The sequence below is a fragment of the Sycon ciliatum genome, chromosome 6 (assembly GCF_964019385.1).
Source record: "Sycon ciliatum chromosome 6, ocSycCili1.1, whole genome shotgun sequence".
In the NCBI taxonomy this organism is placed as follows: domain Eukaryota; kingdom Metazoa; phylum Porifera; class Calcarea; order Leucosolenida; family Sycettidae; genus Sycon; species Sycon ciliatum.
The window spans coordinates 16,584,168-16,601,070 of NC_088648.1; the positions used below are offsets into that span (position 1 = coordinate 16,584,168).

At 49.6% G+C, this 16,903-nt stretch overlaps 2 protein-coding genes across 2 annotated transcripts in view; both read left to right on the forward strand.

The window, feature by feature from the left end:
- The first annotated feature begins 1,304 nt into the window (after positions 1-1,304).
- Positions 1,305-11,432, forward strand: LOC135819490 (uncharacterized). Its single transcript, XM_065332707.1, has 6 exons — positions 1,305-2,207; positions 3,852-4,061; positions 6,305-6,458; positions 7,945-7,974; positions 9,195-9,331; positions 9,980-11,432. The coding sequence occupies exons 1-6, from the start codon at positions 1,665-1,667 to the stop codon at positions 10,724-10,726; spliced, it is 1,821 nt and encodes a 606-aa protein (XP_065188779.1). The 5' UTR covers positions 1,305-1,664; the 3' UTR covers positions 10,727-11,432.
- Positions 11,433-15,183: 3,751 nt separating this feature from the next.
- Positions 15,184-16,903, forward strand: part of LOC135819492 (cap-specific mRNA (nucleoside-2'-O-)-methyltransferase 2-like) — an 11,340-nt gene continuing 9,620 nt past the window's right edge. The window contains exon 1 of the mRNA XM_065332708.1: positions 15,184-16,903. This exon is cut by the window's right edge and continues 338 nt beyond it. Coding sequence (XP_065188780.1) covers positions 15,778-16,903 — 1,126 coding nt within the window. The 5' untranslated portion in view covers positions 15,184-15,777.

A 16,903-nucleotide genomic window follows, 5' to 3' on the forward strand; every position in this document is an offset into this window, starting at 1 on the left:
ACACGAGTTGTCATAGCAACACAAATAACAGCTGTCCACTAATTTTGTTGTTGGAGATTGAGTAGGAGTTTTTACTGGTTGATTCTAAATACAATAAATGCTCCGGCCTTGGGTTTATGACCAATAAAAACTAATTATAAAAACCTCGGCCGGGGGACCTCGGTTTTTATAATAGTTTTTATTGGTCATAAACCCAAGGCCGGAGCATTTATTGTATACATAGGGCCAATAATACTGTTACCGTAAAGTACCGCCAGAGCGCCCCGTCTCGCGAGAGCGCCCCACCTTGATTTTACAGCCAGAGAAAGGAAAATCGTATGGCAGAGTGCACCGAAGTGTGTACGATGTGGGAATCTTAGTGTACCAAGGTCACACTTGGCAGGTTTTTGTGTGGAGCTTGTGTCCTCTTGAAGGTACGGATTGACTGCAAAACGTGCAATATGTGTACAAGGTTCATGTCGTATGACCTACAGACAGCAGACCACCTCCACAATACGACCACGAAAGGATGAGATGGTGGGGCGCTCTGGCGGTACTTTACGGTAATAAAATACTCCTTTAAGGGAAAGTGAAGGTCAACATTATGTATAATAAATGTAGTAGCCTCAGGATTTATTGCAATTACATACCAGTTATAAAAACCTCGGTCCGTATACTGGTATGTAATTTCAATAAATCCTTCTGCTCTACATTTATTATACATACATGCACATGCACATGTAGTACAAACAAAATCATGCACTGTAGATCTACATGTTCATCGAGCTAGGTTGCCGGTTTCTTTGAAAAAAAACATGTCCACTAAAACATGGTCACATCCTCACTGAAAACAGTTATCAATTTTACCTCTTGCCTATTCATCCCGGCCAGTCCATGATGCCACTGACTTGCACAATACTGAAACGAAAGTGTTTTCGTCGATGCTTGTATTCCACTACGCTACCAGGAGGCATTCGTGAAGGAGATTACTGTCACAGCGAACGACGTCTTCGCCATATCCAAGCAGCCCAGATCGAGTTTGCAGAGTTCGTGACGAAGAAGAATAGACTGATGATGAGATGATTACTTTTGGAAGCTAATTTTCTCCAGTGAGTGTAAAAATTACTAAAGATTAATGTAAATCCAAATCAAGCTGAATAAGAAATGGTAGATCTACACGCGCGTTCACACAGAAAAGGACGCGCAGCTTTGTGTACCTTGATCTGTACGTTTGTCGTACAGATTCCGTATACGCGAAATTGACAACACGCCGTTTTGACTCTGCTCATCACAGGTTCAAGTGATCATGCCTGTCTACGTCTTCAACCGCCTTTGAAACTTCGGCGATTACTTTTTTTTGATTTGGCTCCGTGGTTTGCAAAGCCACTGAGGAATAGTTTGCTGTTAGTATTTCTGGATTCGAAAAAGCAGACGCAGGAGACTCATCAAGCTGTTTGCTTCCCGGAGATGTTTGCCTCTGGACTCTGGAACATCCGACAGGAACCATTTTGGACAGGAGGTGCAGTCGCCGCCGCGTTTTGTGCGCAAATCTCGCAGATGCCGAAGAAGAGGGGAGGAGAAACAATTGAAGAAAATTAGTGCTGAACAGTTAGCTGAGAGAGTCTTGCTCTTGCCTGGGTCACAGGTCATCTGATTTTGTGTGGTATCGCGAGCGTCTTCTCGACATGGCGAGCCCGACGCGAGCGCTGACGACGAAAAATCGCCGTGAATATGGTAGCATCGGTGACATGCGTCGCATTGGCACACTGGACAAGGCCATGAGTGTGCGCAGCGTCAACTCGAACAAGAGCTTCGATACGAGCGATGTGGACCAGCCCCAACCCAGGTCACGCCTCAGCACACTGTCGGAGATACGGCAGCGGAAGTCCTCCATGTCTACTGTTAACCGGACATCACACTTAGCCACACAAAATCAAAACTCACCTTTCAGCCCTAATGGTCAGAGAGATCGAGAGAAAGACAAGGAACGGGGGGGCCAAGCAGCTGCAGCAGCAGAGAGCAGCAAACCGAGGGGTGGCAGTGAAGCGGTTGCAAGTGTCCGTGGGAAGGTGCAGGCGTCGCAGTCCAGTGAAACGGTCCACACGATATCGAGCGTTTACCACTACAATGGCTTGTCGTCTATGCAGATGGAGGTGCTGCGGCAGATCTCCCTGGATCAGGCGCAGCTGCCCGACATCCACGTTGGATCGACGTCATGTGTGGCGGATGTAAGTCGGTGGAGATTGTACGCGGGCAGTTGGCTTGGTTGTGCAGGCCGAGTGGCTGTTAGCTGCGTCCCTACATGCCGCCGCTCCAGTGTCTGCTTGTTGGCATTCACTAGCCCTTTAAAGCTACTCAACTACAGTAGTGCTCGGTGGAATCCGACCCTCAGAGTATTGTTGGTGCCTTCAACATGCACACAGCCCTTGACACCCTGGAATTGGTACGACTGCAGCTGGACGCACACATGTACACATACAGTGATGTAGTCGTAACCGGTCCAGGGCATGCCGGTTTGCGCGTTGGGTCGGATTCCAGTGAGCACAGCTGTAACTGCCCTGGCTGCACCATACACCTGCCCTACAGAGACTCCCTCGACTTAGGCTAAGGCCTGTGGAGAATCCATAAATACAAATGCAATGCCCACTGGACGCTGAGGAGACAATACGAGAGAAAATAGCATAGTACTCGATGCGATGCACGTTTCGACCCCGGATTTGAATGCTCTAAGTGATCCGTGGTCTGTGCAACTTGCGACCACGATCCTGGCATTGACCTGCTGATCCTAAGCATGGTCCAGACAAGCAATGCCATATGCAAGCGTGTGTAAGCCAGCCCTGCCCTGCCCCAAGGGCGACTGCAATCCGGGGTTGAGGGCCACGTGATTTAGTGTAGCAGTCGCCCGTGTTGTCTTCCTATGTGCTTCAGTAGAGTCGCGCGCCCAAGAACGTTGTTTCCAAGGGGTTAGCCTGGGACGTTCTTATTTTGCCAGCAATCTGGCTGCGTTCTTATAGCACGTTCTTAGAAACAACCCGTCCTGGATCATATGTATCTCAAAAGCTGCGAGAAAACCAACACCGCCGTTCTTAGCTTTAGGCTGTGGCGTTCTTAGAATTTCAGGCTGGATGTTCTTGGGCTCCACGTTCTTCAGTGCGCGACTCTACTGTACTACTCCCCGCTGGACACATACCCAATTGAAGCATGTTGGTGGTGGGGTATGGGAACAGAGCAAAGCACAAAACAGAGTTAGATATGTATACAGACGGACAGGCAACCACGTGAGCAAAGGCGAATATGAAGGTTAGGGTGAGAAAAGAGATCTAATTAGTAACATGTCAGTCTGGTCCAGCCATGGAAAGACTGGTTTGGGAAGAATCTCTGCTCTCAAAGGTCTTACCAGGTTTACCCGTATTGGAGGAAAATCATTTGCTCCACCACCATAGCTCCTGATTAGAGGCAGACAGGCAGAGAGAGAGAGAGACAGAGAAAGAGAGAGAGAGAGAGAGAGAGAGAGAGAGAGAGAGAGAGAGAGAGAGAGAGAGAGAGAGAGAGAGAGAGAGAGAGACACACACACACACACACACACACACACCATGTACCACACACACACACAATGACGGAGAAAGAAAGACAGAGACAGACAAGAGAGAGACAGAGAGAGACATATGTGGACAGACAGGGATAGCGATAGCCAGAGAGACCGATACAGAGAGACAAGGACGCAGAGATGTTTGTGGGTTACTTGCTAAGTTGCATTACCCTTTTTGTTGTTGCATTCACTGGTGTTGTCGCTGCATAATACTGGACTATTTTTTCCGTATCTGATGTCTACATCGTCATTCTACTTGTCTGCCCACCCATTCGTTTTGCAGCTGGCAATTCTGGAGCGCAAGTGGAGCAACCTGGCTATGGCTCAGAACATTCGCGCCATGAAAACCATGCTGGCGGACACGCCCACGATTGTGAACCGTGCCGACTTCATATTCGGCTACACGGCACTGCACTGGGCTGCCAAGCTGGAGAATGGCCGTATGGTTGAGGTGCTGCTGCGCTATCAAGCCGACCCCTCTCCCGTCTCAAGTGTAAGTGGTACTCGTGATGTTCTGCTATACGTGAAACGTAGAGAAATCACGTAGAGAGCAGGTGTCCTGGTTAGAGTCTACGGCTTCGCGTGTTTTGGGTATTGGAAATTCCCAGTACACATTCCACGTGATTTCTCTCTACGTGAACGTAGAGCAGAACAGGTCCCCTGTACGTTACGGGAACGAGAAGAGAGTTCCCGGGGTTCTTCGCGTCACGTTCCCGCAGCTTAAAGTAGAACATCAACTTATAACTGGAGTGGTCAGTGTGCCTGTCATCTGGCACAGTGAAACCTGTCTAAGACGACTGCTCAAGGGACCTTCAAAACGTGGTCTCTGTTACCAGGTGGCCTCCTTATCCAGGGTCATTTGACTGGAAATAGCATCCATTGATCCTGGTTTTAGTGGTCTTCTAGGACAGGTGGTCGCCTTATCCGAGTGGTCGCCTTGACAGGTTTCACTGTACCCTGACAGCTACGGCCATCCGCTGTTCTGAATACCGTATTTCCCCGATTGTAGGGTTCACACCATTACTCATTATAAGTCGCACCCCCATTTTCAGGTTTGAGCCATATTGTTTCAACACATTCACCCAAGTAGAATGTCGCACCCGCTTGTAAGTCATTGCACCTTTTTTTGTCCTTGAAGTTCAGTGCAAAAAGGTGCGACTTATTTTCGGGTAGATACGGTAGTTTTCACGAAACAGTCACAGTTAGCTCTCTCCTACCCACTCAAACTTTGAAAGAAATTTTCAAAAAAGTATTCTTTGTAGACCAAAGAGCACTCTTTGGTCTAGAAAGAATACTATTTTGACATTACAATGAGAGTGGATAATCGATGGCTTGTCCACCAACTCTTTAAAGAAATTTTCATTGAAACTCAGCACCGACTATGACCTGCGTGACCAGGCCGTTACTTTGAAGTGCGGCGGTGGCAACTGAAATCCGACCCCTGATTTTCGTGCTCGGGTGCGGCACCAAATTCTAGCGGTCTCGGTTGCGTAGTGTTGCCAGCGCGTGCTGCGTGTTTGCAATGTGAGCGCAGCACCAAGTTGGCGTGGGTTTTTTTAAAGTTTTCACCACTGTAGTAAGCCGGACCACGCAGTGTTTTTTTTTACTTTTTTATTTTATAACATGGAAAATTGTGCGTTTTTTAATTTTTTTTATGAAAGTGCACATGCCTACATAGAATGGAAGATAACAACAACAACAACAATAACAACAACAACAACAACAACAACAACAACAACAACAACAACAACAACAACAACAACAACAACAACAGCAACAACAACAACAACAGCAACAGCAAGAGAACATAGGGGACTACAAAAAACAAACAAAAAAAACAAAGTGCGTGTCGTGTGCAGTGGCTCTTTTGAGTTTGAGCGGGGGCGCAGGCTATGCTACTTGGGCTGAATACCTTTCAATGCACCAAGGATCAGAGCTTTAATCCAGCAAAGCAATGCAGGGTGCACGCGTATCTGCACCCAGCTCGAGCTAATTTTTTGCAGGTTGGGCCGCGTCTTCTTCTATAGGGTAGTAGGGAATTTTTTTATGACCTCAGTCTTTAGCGGCTGTTTGGCTCACTGATGCCATTATGCGTAGCCCGAGATCAAAGTAAGAAGAATGTGTACATTACAGCTACGGTAGTCAAAGCAGAACAATGGACGATAGATCGATGTGTTCTAAACCTGATGAACTCTCACCGTATCTACAAAACAAGCGCGGGGAAAGCATACGCACTTCATCATAATTTCTGCCAAAGAATGATGCAATGAAAAAAATCCGCCGTGGGTGAACCCATCGCAGCTCAAGATAGGAGTTGCTCACTCTTGGTTATGTACTCTAGGTAGTAGCAAGAGTCCATAACCCCCCAGAGTGTGCAACTCCAGGTTGGGGTCTGGCGCAACGAAATCCAAACACTGCGTCATCCGGTCCATAGTCAAGCATGGGCGGATGGGGCCATGTGCATATCTGGTACATCCGCTACTCACTACATGACGTATGAAGTTTGGATTTCGTTGCGGCACTGATTTGTGCTGAGAAGGATCACGAGTTGCACACTCTGGGGGGTTATGGACTCTTGGTAGTAGCTATAGCCAATACTGATGTGTGTGTTCTTTGTTGGAGTGTGGAGCTCATGTTGTCTACCTAGTCTTCTGCTGTGCTCCCTCCAATTGATTGTTGTCTCTTTCTGTACATCTTTGTGACTTGTTTGGCTTGTCCGTTCCACGCCTTGTACAGAACGGCAGCACACCGCTTCACATTGCGTCCAGGCTCGGCCACGAGCGTATCGTTCGTCTGCTGGTCGAGGCAGGTGCGGACTGCGACCTGCGCGACTACTGCGGCAAGCAGCCAAAGGACCTTGCCGCTCCGTTCCTGAATCAGCCAGCAAAAGGTTGGTTATTATGGTTATCACCAGGGTATATCATTTATGAGAACGTCGTTATTCACATAGTTACCTTGGTCACAGGTGTAGCAAGAAGGAGCCACGGGTGTGTGTGTGCGTGTGTGTGTGTGTGTGTGTGTGTGTGATCCCCGGTAGCCTAATCGGTAGGGCACTGTCCCGGAAATACAAGGCTACAGTACTGTTGTGCGCCGAAGAACTGGGGGGGGGGGGGGGGTGTTGTTACTTTATTTTACTTCACCAGAATTACAGGCAGTAGAATGCCTTCTCACTAGACCAGGTCTAGTTCTCACAAATGATGAAGAACGGGGGCCAGAGTTATAGCCTAGCCCGTTCTTATCTTTAGCGACCACAGCGGTTTCGTTCTTATTCGATGGTACAGTCTTACATGTACATTTATGCAGAGTGATACGTCTGAGTGTACATTATAGTGTACATTACGGTTTACGATCTGATCTGCAAAAATCCAGCCTGGACCGTTCTTAAAAAACTGGTGAAATTCTAGCCTGGCCGTTCTTAAAAAACTGGTGAAATTCTAGCCTGGCCGTTCTTAACCCATTGAACGCTGATGACGTCTATAGACGTCATTGAAAATGCCCCCCATGCGCGGGATGACGTCTATAGACGTCATGGGATATATAGTGATTTCTGGCACTGTCTGGTGTGTAAAAGCACTATTAGTCAGTTGGATCATGATCCTGCCTCTTGTACGATAGGTCGTTGGTACGAATCCAGCTTGGAAACACTATGCGTCTTTTTTTCTTCTCTTTTCAGCGATCTTTCAGCTGCAATTTCACGCATTTGGCGTATTTCACGCAATTTGAGCAAACTTGCGTCCCCTATTGTGAGGCGCTATTCTTTTTGGGGACTGTATCGATTCTGTCACCCTGTGGTTGATAAACTTGGCAATCATTTCCAAAATATTTGAGGACCCCAGTTGCCAGAACCCTGGAGTTTTAGAACTTGCTATTGGCCCTGTTTTTAGCATTTTATATGCAGAGTACCATAGGCAAGGCCCAGTAGCGCTGAATGGGTTAAAAAACTGGTGAAATTCTAGCCTGGCCGTTCTTCGGCGCCTGACAGTACTGTACTGGGTTAGAATTGCTTGTGGATCCTTCTTTTGCAACACTGGGCACAGCCATCTTGTTGTTACTGGCAAGTTGTCACTATTCAAGCTGCAGTTGCACGCGAGAACGATGAATGTATCATGCACACACCAAAACATGTGATAGTGTTGAAGTGTTTCATGTCACTCGTTCTGAAGGACGGAATGCAATCATAATTATGATCATTGCTGTGATATCTCTCGTGTGCTGGTGCCTGCGTTTGCCAATTGAGTCCTCTTACCAGGATTCCATTTGAATCTCTCTCCCCTCTCCCAGGGCGACCAACGTGACCAGTTTTGGCAGTGACCAAGTCCAAATGCATGTATGTGTATTTCCCTGTGTGTACCCCTGTGTGTGGCTGTGCTCTGCAGATCTGCTCTACACTGGCCTGAGAAGGACTTGTAAGTGATGTCTGCATCTAATTTTCTAATGCATCTGTTTACTGTGTAGGAGCTTGAATATGTAGACCGGATATTTCGAAACCACGTGTTTGTGCGTATTTTCGCTGACTTTTGGGCGCCATGCGTACAGAAACGTGCCGAAATGGAAATTCCAACATGTTTTGACCCCGCCAGTCAAAGTGACTGGCGGGGTCAACACATTAGTACTCGAAGGCGCCGCACGCCCTAAACACGAGTCGAATTGCGGTTTTTTTTTTTTTGAAAGCCTGAGCGCACGTTTGGGCACAAATGAACCGCAAGCGTACCGCGTCCACGCGCCAGTTGGGAACACAGCATAAGTCCTGACAGCATCATGGTTATGAATACTTCGTTGCAGGATCTCTCTCTCTCTCTCTATCTATCTATCTATCTATCTATCTCTCACAGTCTGTGGGGATTGCCCTAGTAAAATAATAAATACTACTACTGACCGAACCACTTTTACGGGCAGAAAACAATACCACGGTAAGCACACAAGTAATTGAAGAGAGAAAGAAAGAAAGAGAGATATAAATACTACTACTACTAATACTACTACTACTAATACTACTACTACTACTACTACTACTACTACTACTACTACTACTTGACACAATCTTTATTAGGAAACTTGAAATGGAGATGTGAAACACAAATACAGCCATGTAGATGGAGCAGCAATGCAATACTACTACTACTAATACTACTACTACTACTACTACTACTACTACTACTACTACTACTACTACTACTACTACTACTACTACTACTACTACTACTACTACTACTACTACTACTCTCTCTCTCTCTCTCTTTCTCTCTCATACACACACACGCACATGCACACACACATACGTACACACCTTTGGCCTTTGACGCCCATCGCCAGAGGCGATGATAGCAATGCTACGGCAGAAGCCATAGCAACTTGTGCTGGGATTGCACCATTCAACAGCTTGCAAGGCTGAAGAATTGACCGTCACTATTCAGCCTGGTCTACACACACACACACACACACACACACACACACACACACACACACACACACACACACACACACACACACACACACACACACACACACACACACACACACACACACACACACACACACACACACACACACACACTGGCTCATTCTCTGACTGCCCCTGTCTGCCATGGCATGTACTTTGTGCGTGCGTTGGCGTGTACCTGTGCAGTGAGCGTACGGTATGGCAAGACACTAATGGGACATGAGCGGGAAGTCGTGGCACATCTTCTACCCAAGGCCGAGGCGCCAAAGGCACCCACAGCATCACCGGAGCGTGGCAATCTTCGATCGCGTGTCGACAAGCTTGTAAGTGTTGTCTGAGAGTTGTAAATGACAGCTCCGTCCCTACGCGGGCATCTTTACATGCCCTGTGCCCCTTGAAGAAGTTGTCAGCTTTCACTGGACTTGTACATGGGAGCGTGACTTGTGACTTGGGAAATCTGCATTCGCTTCGGAATAGGCAGAATTGGATTCCGTGGATTCTGACGAAGAAATCTGTGTACTCGAACGACATCGTAGGGAGTTCTAGATGGGAGGGAACTGCGCGTAATTGTGCACTAATCGCACTCTCACATTGTTTGTTGGTAAGGAAGGAAGTCGATGGGGAAAGCCTAACCACAATATCTTCAATAACCTACCTGGAAAAAAGAGAAGGACAAAAAATGTTACGAGTTATGACTAACCGTGCACCAGCGTAACCAGATCATTTTCTTCCATAATTAAATTGGCTCACCATCCGTGTTCAACCTACGTGGAGATAGGAATTTAGTTATAGCAATAAATAGGATCAGCTGCGCACTCATTCTATACACACATCAAGAAGGCAAGGGAATTCCCCCAACAACTTGCCTTGATGTGGGTGTAGAACGAGTGTCCAGCTGATCCTGTTTATTGCTATAATAATTTCAAACCGTCAATGTGCTCACTTTCTTTCTTGCTTTTCTTTTTGCGCAGATATTCACTTTCAATCTGAAGCGCTCGTCCAGCCGAAGTCACACGTCCACTGGCTCGCTTGGAGAATGCGGCCTCGATCAGCTGCGCACATCGAGCGGTCCCTCGTCGCCGCACACGACGCACACGCGTCACTCGTTTGGCGGCAGCAGCAGCAGTCCACTGGCCATGCAGGCGCGAGGTGACGCTTCGCCTCTGTCCATGCCGTTGTCCGCCTCCACTTCGCCGGTGCTGTATCAGCGGCGTCGCCTCAGCACGCTGAACCCGTCCGACTCGCTGCCCAGCCCGGCGTCCTCGCCGTCCAGCTCCAGGCGACGAGAAAGCACCGGCGAGCGCCGTCTGCCCCTGGCCTGGGTGCCGGCAGTGCGCAAGCGAGCGCTGGAGGTGGACTTTGGGGACAGCAGCGGCGGCGGCTGCAACACGGAGGCCAAGCTTTCCGAGCAGCGCAACAGCCTGGACCTGCAGCCGGCAACGTCCGGTAACTCCCTGCAGACGAGCACGGCGCTGATCGTTGCCGCCAATGCCTCCATCGCCGCTGCTGCGTACCACGCGTCGGGTTCTAATACACCGCGCGGCAGCATAGCGTCTGCCAACGCGTCGCTCTCTTCCGCGGGCGGAAGCCCCGAGCCGGCCTCGCACACGCGGCGATTCAGCGTGCCCGAGGTGCAGACCGCATCGCCGGTGATTCCGCGCAACGCTCTGATTCCACAGACGACGGTCACTTCGCCGGAGAGAGATAGCGAAGCGTAGAACCTCTCCTTGTCGACCTACAATTATCGCTTTCCCAGGGTTGTGAAGCCTGCGTGCCATGTGCCTACGACCCTGCTTGCTCAGCTAGCAGAGTAGAGGATTTGCCTTGAGCCCGTTTGTTTTCCATGTTGCCGATCTAGTGACACCGCTGGCCTCTGCACAGACACACACTGCACAGCCGGGCACTAGTCACATTGACAGCTGTACACGGCTCATAGGGTATCCCGTAGAGGCCCGGTAGTGGCCCGGCACGGCTGAATAAAGTAGTCCCAACACTTCAACTACTACAGCAGCTGCCAGCCGCGCCACAGGGGACTGCGTATCGGCAAGTTTCAGTCCGGGCTATGTTGGGAGCTGCTTCTCGTTGCTACCGCTACGCCTTCGCCCAATAGAACTGGCGGCGTGCAACGATGCTTCCCGACTGACGTTGGTAAATTCTCCGTGTGCGGTATGCACGACGCATCAGGTCGAGTGACTCTGTAATTGCCGCCCGCGGCTAGGTTTTGAATGCAGTGCTGTTCTGTCCTTTCCGCTCATCTCTCTAGGTGCCTGTTTTAGATGGCTCGCTAGCCAAGCCTCTCCATTCCCCTGCTCCAATACCTGCAGTTATTCCACCTTGCTCTCTGTCCCAACTCTGATTCCTGTCATTTCTGCAGTTATTGCCACATTTCTCCCATCACCCTGCGCCTCCTCCTCCCCCCCCCCCCCCCCCCCCTGTCCCCGATCCCCTTCCAGTACCTGATTTCTACCGGTGCTCTCACGCTACTCCTGTTCGCTGGCTCTACATTCCACAGTCATAGGATCTAGCGGCGATGGCTGTGCGCTTTGCCCGCGCCGCCGTCCCTGGTCCTGGCGTGCATGCTTGCGGACTGTCCCCGACCGGTAGTTCTACTATAAAACAATGGAAGGGATTCTAAACAGGACCTATTTTCTCACTGCATAGTAGTACATTCGTTGCATAAAACGCTTTAGATTTGCTTTTCTATCACTCATAATGTATGTTCTTGTGCACCACAAATCCTTCAACTTTTTTTTTACAGGAGATTTTCAAAGATTTTCGAATTCTTTTAAAACACAAAAGTGTTGAACCAGCTTTTTTTTAAAACAATCTTTCTGGTTCTTTTTTTTTAATGCTTGCTCTGCCGAGGAATGCTTGGCTATGCTGGTTCCATTGTTGATCAATACTTTCATGAGATGAGCAGAATTGGCTTTCAGGCTTTGCTGGATATGATGTTCTTTGATGTTCTGCACTTTATTTTAGGAAGAGACCCAATTTTTTTGTTTTTGTACCGGAAAAGAAATCTGTCCTTGGCCATCCTTTGTTCTTGTTGGTGGACCTGGTGTACACGCATGTGCACATGTACTGGTTTCCTGCATTCATGTCTGGAGTAGTAGTCTGGTTGTCATGTTAATTGTCGTGCTATGTTACGGTCACGTGCGTCCGCATCTTAGTGCACGGCAATCCGAGTCCCGGACATTTCAAAGTTCCGGGCAGTGCGCGGTCCCCGACTGGCCCGATAAGAGAGGTAGAGTGTAGTTATACGGGTAAGTATGCAGTACTGCAGTAGTATTTTACCAGTTATACTCCAGCCTATGTGCCCGCCGCCTCAATAGACCCGTTGTGCATTGCCAAATCTGGAATGTACGAGTGATGCTTGTGAGTACGCTGGGATCAGGAATGCACTGTTCAACATCCCAGACGACCATGCCCAGGTGGCTGTGAAGGGTGGTTATGGTACAAATTATGTCATTGCGCAATGGCATTAATGGGTCCATTTCCCGGTTGAATGGCGGCTACACCCGGTCGTTAGGCGACTACACCCTTGCTTAGTTCGGCTATAAAACCAGAACAGTTTGGTATGCATCAGGGAGTGGTATTTTACGACTTCCTGGCATGGCATGCCCCAACAAACCATGGTAGCCATAGCAGCATATTGGCTTCATCTGATGGCAGCCAGGGAAGTTCACTTTACTGTGAAGTCTGAAAACCGCGCATGCACACAAAGCAGCAAAAAAGAGAGAAAAAAAGGAGAGAGCACAGCTAAGCGGATTTCCGGCAAGTGCCCGTCTGCCTCAAGTGAGCAGAAATGGCAAGCGCTGATCAGCGCTACAAAAGTGGGAATTAACAACGTTACTTGGGATAGCGCAGGCATAACATCCACAGCGTCGGATCACTCAGTCTGCATTAACATTCACCTGAAATACCGCTTGCACTTTGCAAAGGAAAGGCCAATAAGAAAAGACGAAGCAGCTCTCCCTGATCGATGGCACTGCGCTGGTCAAAGGCATGCACACAAGAGATATGTGTAGAACCCACTCTGTGGCTTTAGTCTGAGATCTGCCACGAGGCACAGAACCAACTCTGTGGCTTCAGTCTGGGGTTCGTTACGACACGACAGAAAGCATCTCCAAGGATGGATTGGCACACCGATGGACGTGTACGTGATCAGCGAGTTTTAAGTATACGGTAGGGACAAACAGCCTCGGGAACAGTGTGGCCTACTTCCCTACCGGGCTGTAGTTGGACAAGTCAGTCATTCGACGCGTGCTGAGTAGTCCATCTACTCAAGGAACAGCTCCATCACGCAGCTGCGGATACACGGCACGTGCACACGGATGGTCGGAACAACTACAAATATAGCGAGTGTAGCACTGTTGGTCTGGGGATCTCAGGAGCGTTTTCCCGGGCCGGGCCACCATTGCGGTCCGTTGGTGCCATGCTATGGTAGGGGCACGCCGGTCAATTAAATGTCTTGTGCGGAGCCTTTCATGGTGCGGCAGATTACCAGCCGCGCCGGTGGCTCTCACGTCTCCTGGCACATGATGAACTTAACCGAACAATAGCCAAGTACGGCCATGGTTATGTCGTCTCTACACAACAAGTAAAGATACCGCGGCACGCTCAACACGTGTGCCACTTATCTGTCCTTCCTGCTTTCGTCTAAATCTAATTCGCCGCTGGGCGTCCCGGAGAATGAATCGTCCGCCCCGGCCGCCGCCATCTCCGCTGTACTGTGCCCCGATCCAGAGCGTTCCGTCGCCAGTGAGCTGTTGGTGCGCGACAACGAGTGGATCATATCGCGTTGGTGGAATGCCTCGGAGATGCTTTCACCCCAGTATTTCCACGCACAAGCGATGCACGCCCAAATCAACACCAGTAGCGACACGCCAAGGAAGCTGAGCTTCACCTGCCAGTCGCCCTCTGCCCAGATCTTGGCCAGCGGCTCAGTGCAGCACGACTGGAACACATCCACGGGGAGAGAAGATGAAGACATCAGACGGTCTGTGGAGTCAGCGGAGTCCTCTGGAGAAACGGACATGACTTTTTCAAGAAGATACCTTGTGGGATTCCTAAGGCAGCTGGCGGCTTTGTGCTCACTGATGACTTCAAGCCTTACCTCTTAATCTCTCAAACGCTATCTATGGACATATCCACAAGATAAGACAATGCTGTACTCTGGGCCTGGTGTTCAAGAACAATTTCTTTCTTTGAGGTATTTTTCAAAAGCAGTTTCAATTATTACATACTTTGAAAAAATATCTGGCAGGTACTAGGTACACCAGGTAGAGGAGACGGCTCGATACTGGGACGCTTTGACAGCCAAATTTGTATAGACCCAAACCGATCATCAGCGTTGATTTTTCACTCGAAATATGTTTGTGGAAGGAAACTGGCATGTTGAAGTTTGCTCTGGGGCCAGAGTCAATCGAACTGAGCCACTCCTTTGTGTTGACCCATTGCCTCCAAGTTGCCCAATTTTTCGCTTCAAAAAAGTTCAAATCAGAGGTGGCTCCAAACCGGACACGTTTTAGAGTGCACGTCAAATTCACTCTGGGTCTGAAATTAGGTAATTGCTATCGCTCCACGACGGCCAGTACAGAGTAACAATAAGCCTTGTGTGTGCTTCCATTAGTTTTGATTGGTATGCGGTGCTTTATTGGCGAGAGGCGAGCCGCTGTTTACCTTCTACAAGAAGTTGATTTTTCGAAAGTCGTAAAACTCAAGTCGCAGTGCGAAGCAACACGTCAAAAACTCACCTGCTTGATATGGCGCTTCTGGTCATCGCAGAGCCATGAAATTTTGGCTCGGAGTATAACACATCGTAGTCTCACTGTGACATTATGTCTTCTAATCAAAATACCAAGAGAGAAAGTGAATATTGAGTCCGTTCCGGTTTGCAACCTATGTCCTATTTGAAACCGTCCCCTCTACACTGTACATGTATGATGTGCACACTACTCACTAGGGAGTCGTAAAATACCGGTATGTTACGACTCCCGGTCCCTGGAGACTGGAGTGGACCTGGTGGACCCTGGCCCTGGGCCTGGACCCTGGCGCACCTGATACGTCATCATCGACGTCATGGCGGCGAGTGTGGCGTCGTTTTCTTCATTCTTTTCAAAAGTACAGTGTGGTGCAAAACGTCACCTCTACAACTCCTCTTCTTTTTATTTCTTGTGTAGAGGTTTCCTGCGGTCCGTCCACTTGTTACTTCCCCAGTCCTAGGCAAAATGCTCTACTAGCTTTCCACCCACGGCCACAGCAGCAAGTAAGTATTGATATTTGCAGTTGAGGTCGAGCACAGCAACTTTGTTGGCATTTTTTTAGCAATTCTGTTTCATTTCAGGCTGATATCTGTTTTTGGGCCCATTTCAAGAAGTTAGCAACAACTTTGACTTCGTTACCAACAGATGTGTAGAAATTCATAACTGACTGTGCAACGTCGAAGTTGTAACCAGAGCTGAGTTGAGACGGCGTATAATTTCTTCTGCGCGCACTGTTCTTTCCCAACAAGCGTTCTCAGCGTCATTGCAGGGCGTGCGGAGGTCGCCAAAAGCACGTTTCAAGCAGCCAGTCTAGAAAAGTATCGGGCTGTGGTGTGTGTTGAACCGCTATGGTAGAATCAACCAAGTAGCAGAAGCAGCAGCAGCAGCAGGACCAATTTTCAGCGGCCGTGGTGCTATATCCACTGTGACGCATGGTGAGGACAGTCTGATCTATAGGTCTTACCTCTGTTGGCAGAATACGTCCTCCGTAGCTACATATAAGCATGAGTAAGGCAAGCAGAAAGCGCCGCGCATATCGCACGCATCAAGATGATCTCTGGAAATGGCTGGTGGAGGAACGCTTCTCACGGCAGCACTTTGAGTTCCAGCCGTCGCCCGACTGGCAATTGCCTAGCGACGACCTGATGTTCAGTGCCGACGAGTTCCAGGTAGAGGAGTGCCAGCTCTTGAAGTCGGAGCTGAACGCGTGCAAGGCGAAGCTGAACGACATTGATATCGCCGTGTGGCACGTGCACACACGCCGCGCCCACGTGGGCGGCCTCGTCCAGCCGATGGCGCGAGAGCGACTCGGGGCCGAGCTGTGCACGCAGGCGTGGGCGAAGTTCTACGAGCTGCTCGCGTACCACCGACTGGTGCCGGCATGCCGCACTAGCGACGACAGCGCCCTCGTTTCCGTTCACCTGTGCGAGGCGCCAGGTGGGTTCATCACAGCGCTCAATCACTATCTGAAAACGACGATGTCAGAGTCGGGAGCGGCGGCATCCGTGAACTGGCGATGGCTGGCGTCCACGCTGAACCCGTACTCGGACGGTGCCGAGGAGGATGGGGCCATCACGGACGATCGGTTCATCCGCTTCACGCGCGACCGCTGGTACTTCTGCGCCGACAACACGGGAAACCTGATGTGCCGGGAGAACGTCCGGTCGTTGATAGAGAAGTGCGATGAGATGGGCGCTAGCGACCGGTCGCTCTCTCAAAGTACTGGACTTGTGTCCGCCGGAGACCCCAGTGTCACTGACAATAGCTGTGCCGGTGAGAGAGTCTCCTGCCAATCCTCCCCGAATTGTTCCGCGCAAGATGGCACCGCGCCCGCCGTGCTATATGATCGCAGTGCACCCTACGCTCGTCACGTCGATCATGAGCTTGCCGAGCCGATCACCGCCCGCGATCTGGACTCTGGCAGCGCCGCGACGGCCGCGGCAGCATGCACAGCAGCTTCCGGCCATGTCTCTACTGTGACTGGGGACCAGATCACTGCCAACCAGGGAGTAGTAAAATACCTACTCCCTACTGCCAACGGCAACACGGACAGCACTGATTGTGTCTCGTCGCCTACAAGCGATTGTGATAATGAAGCAACAACTGATACCAGTGGTGACTTGTTTAAAG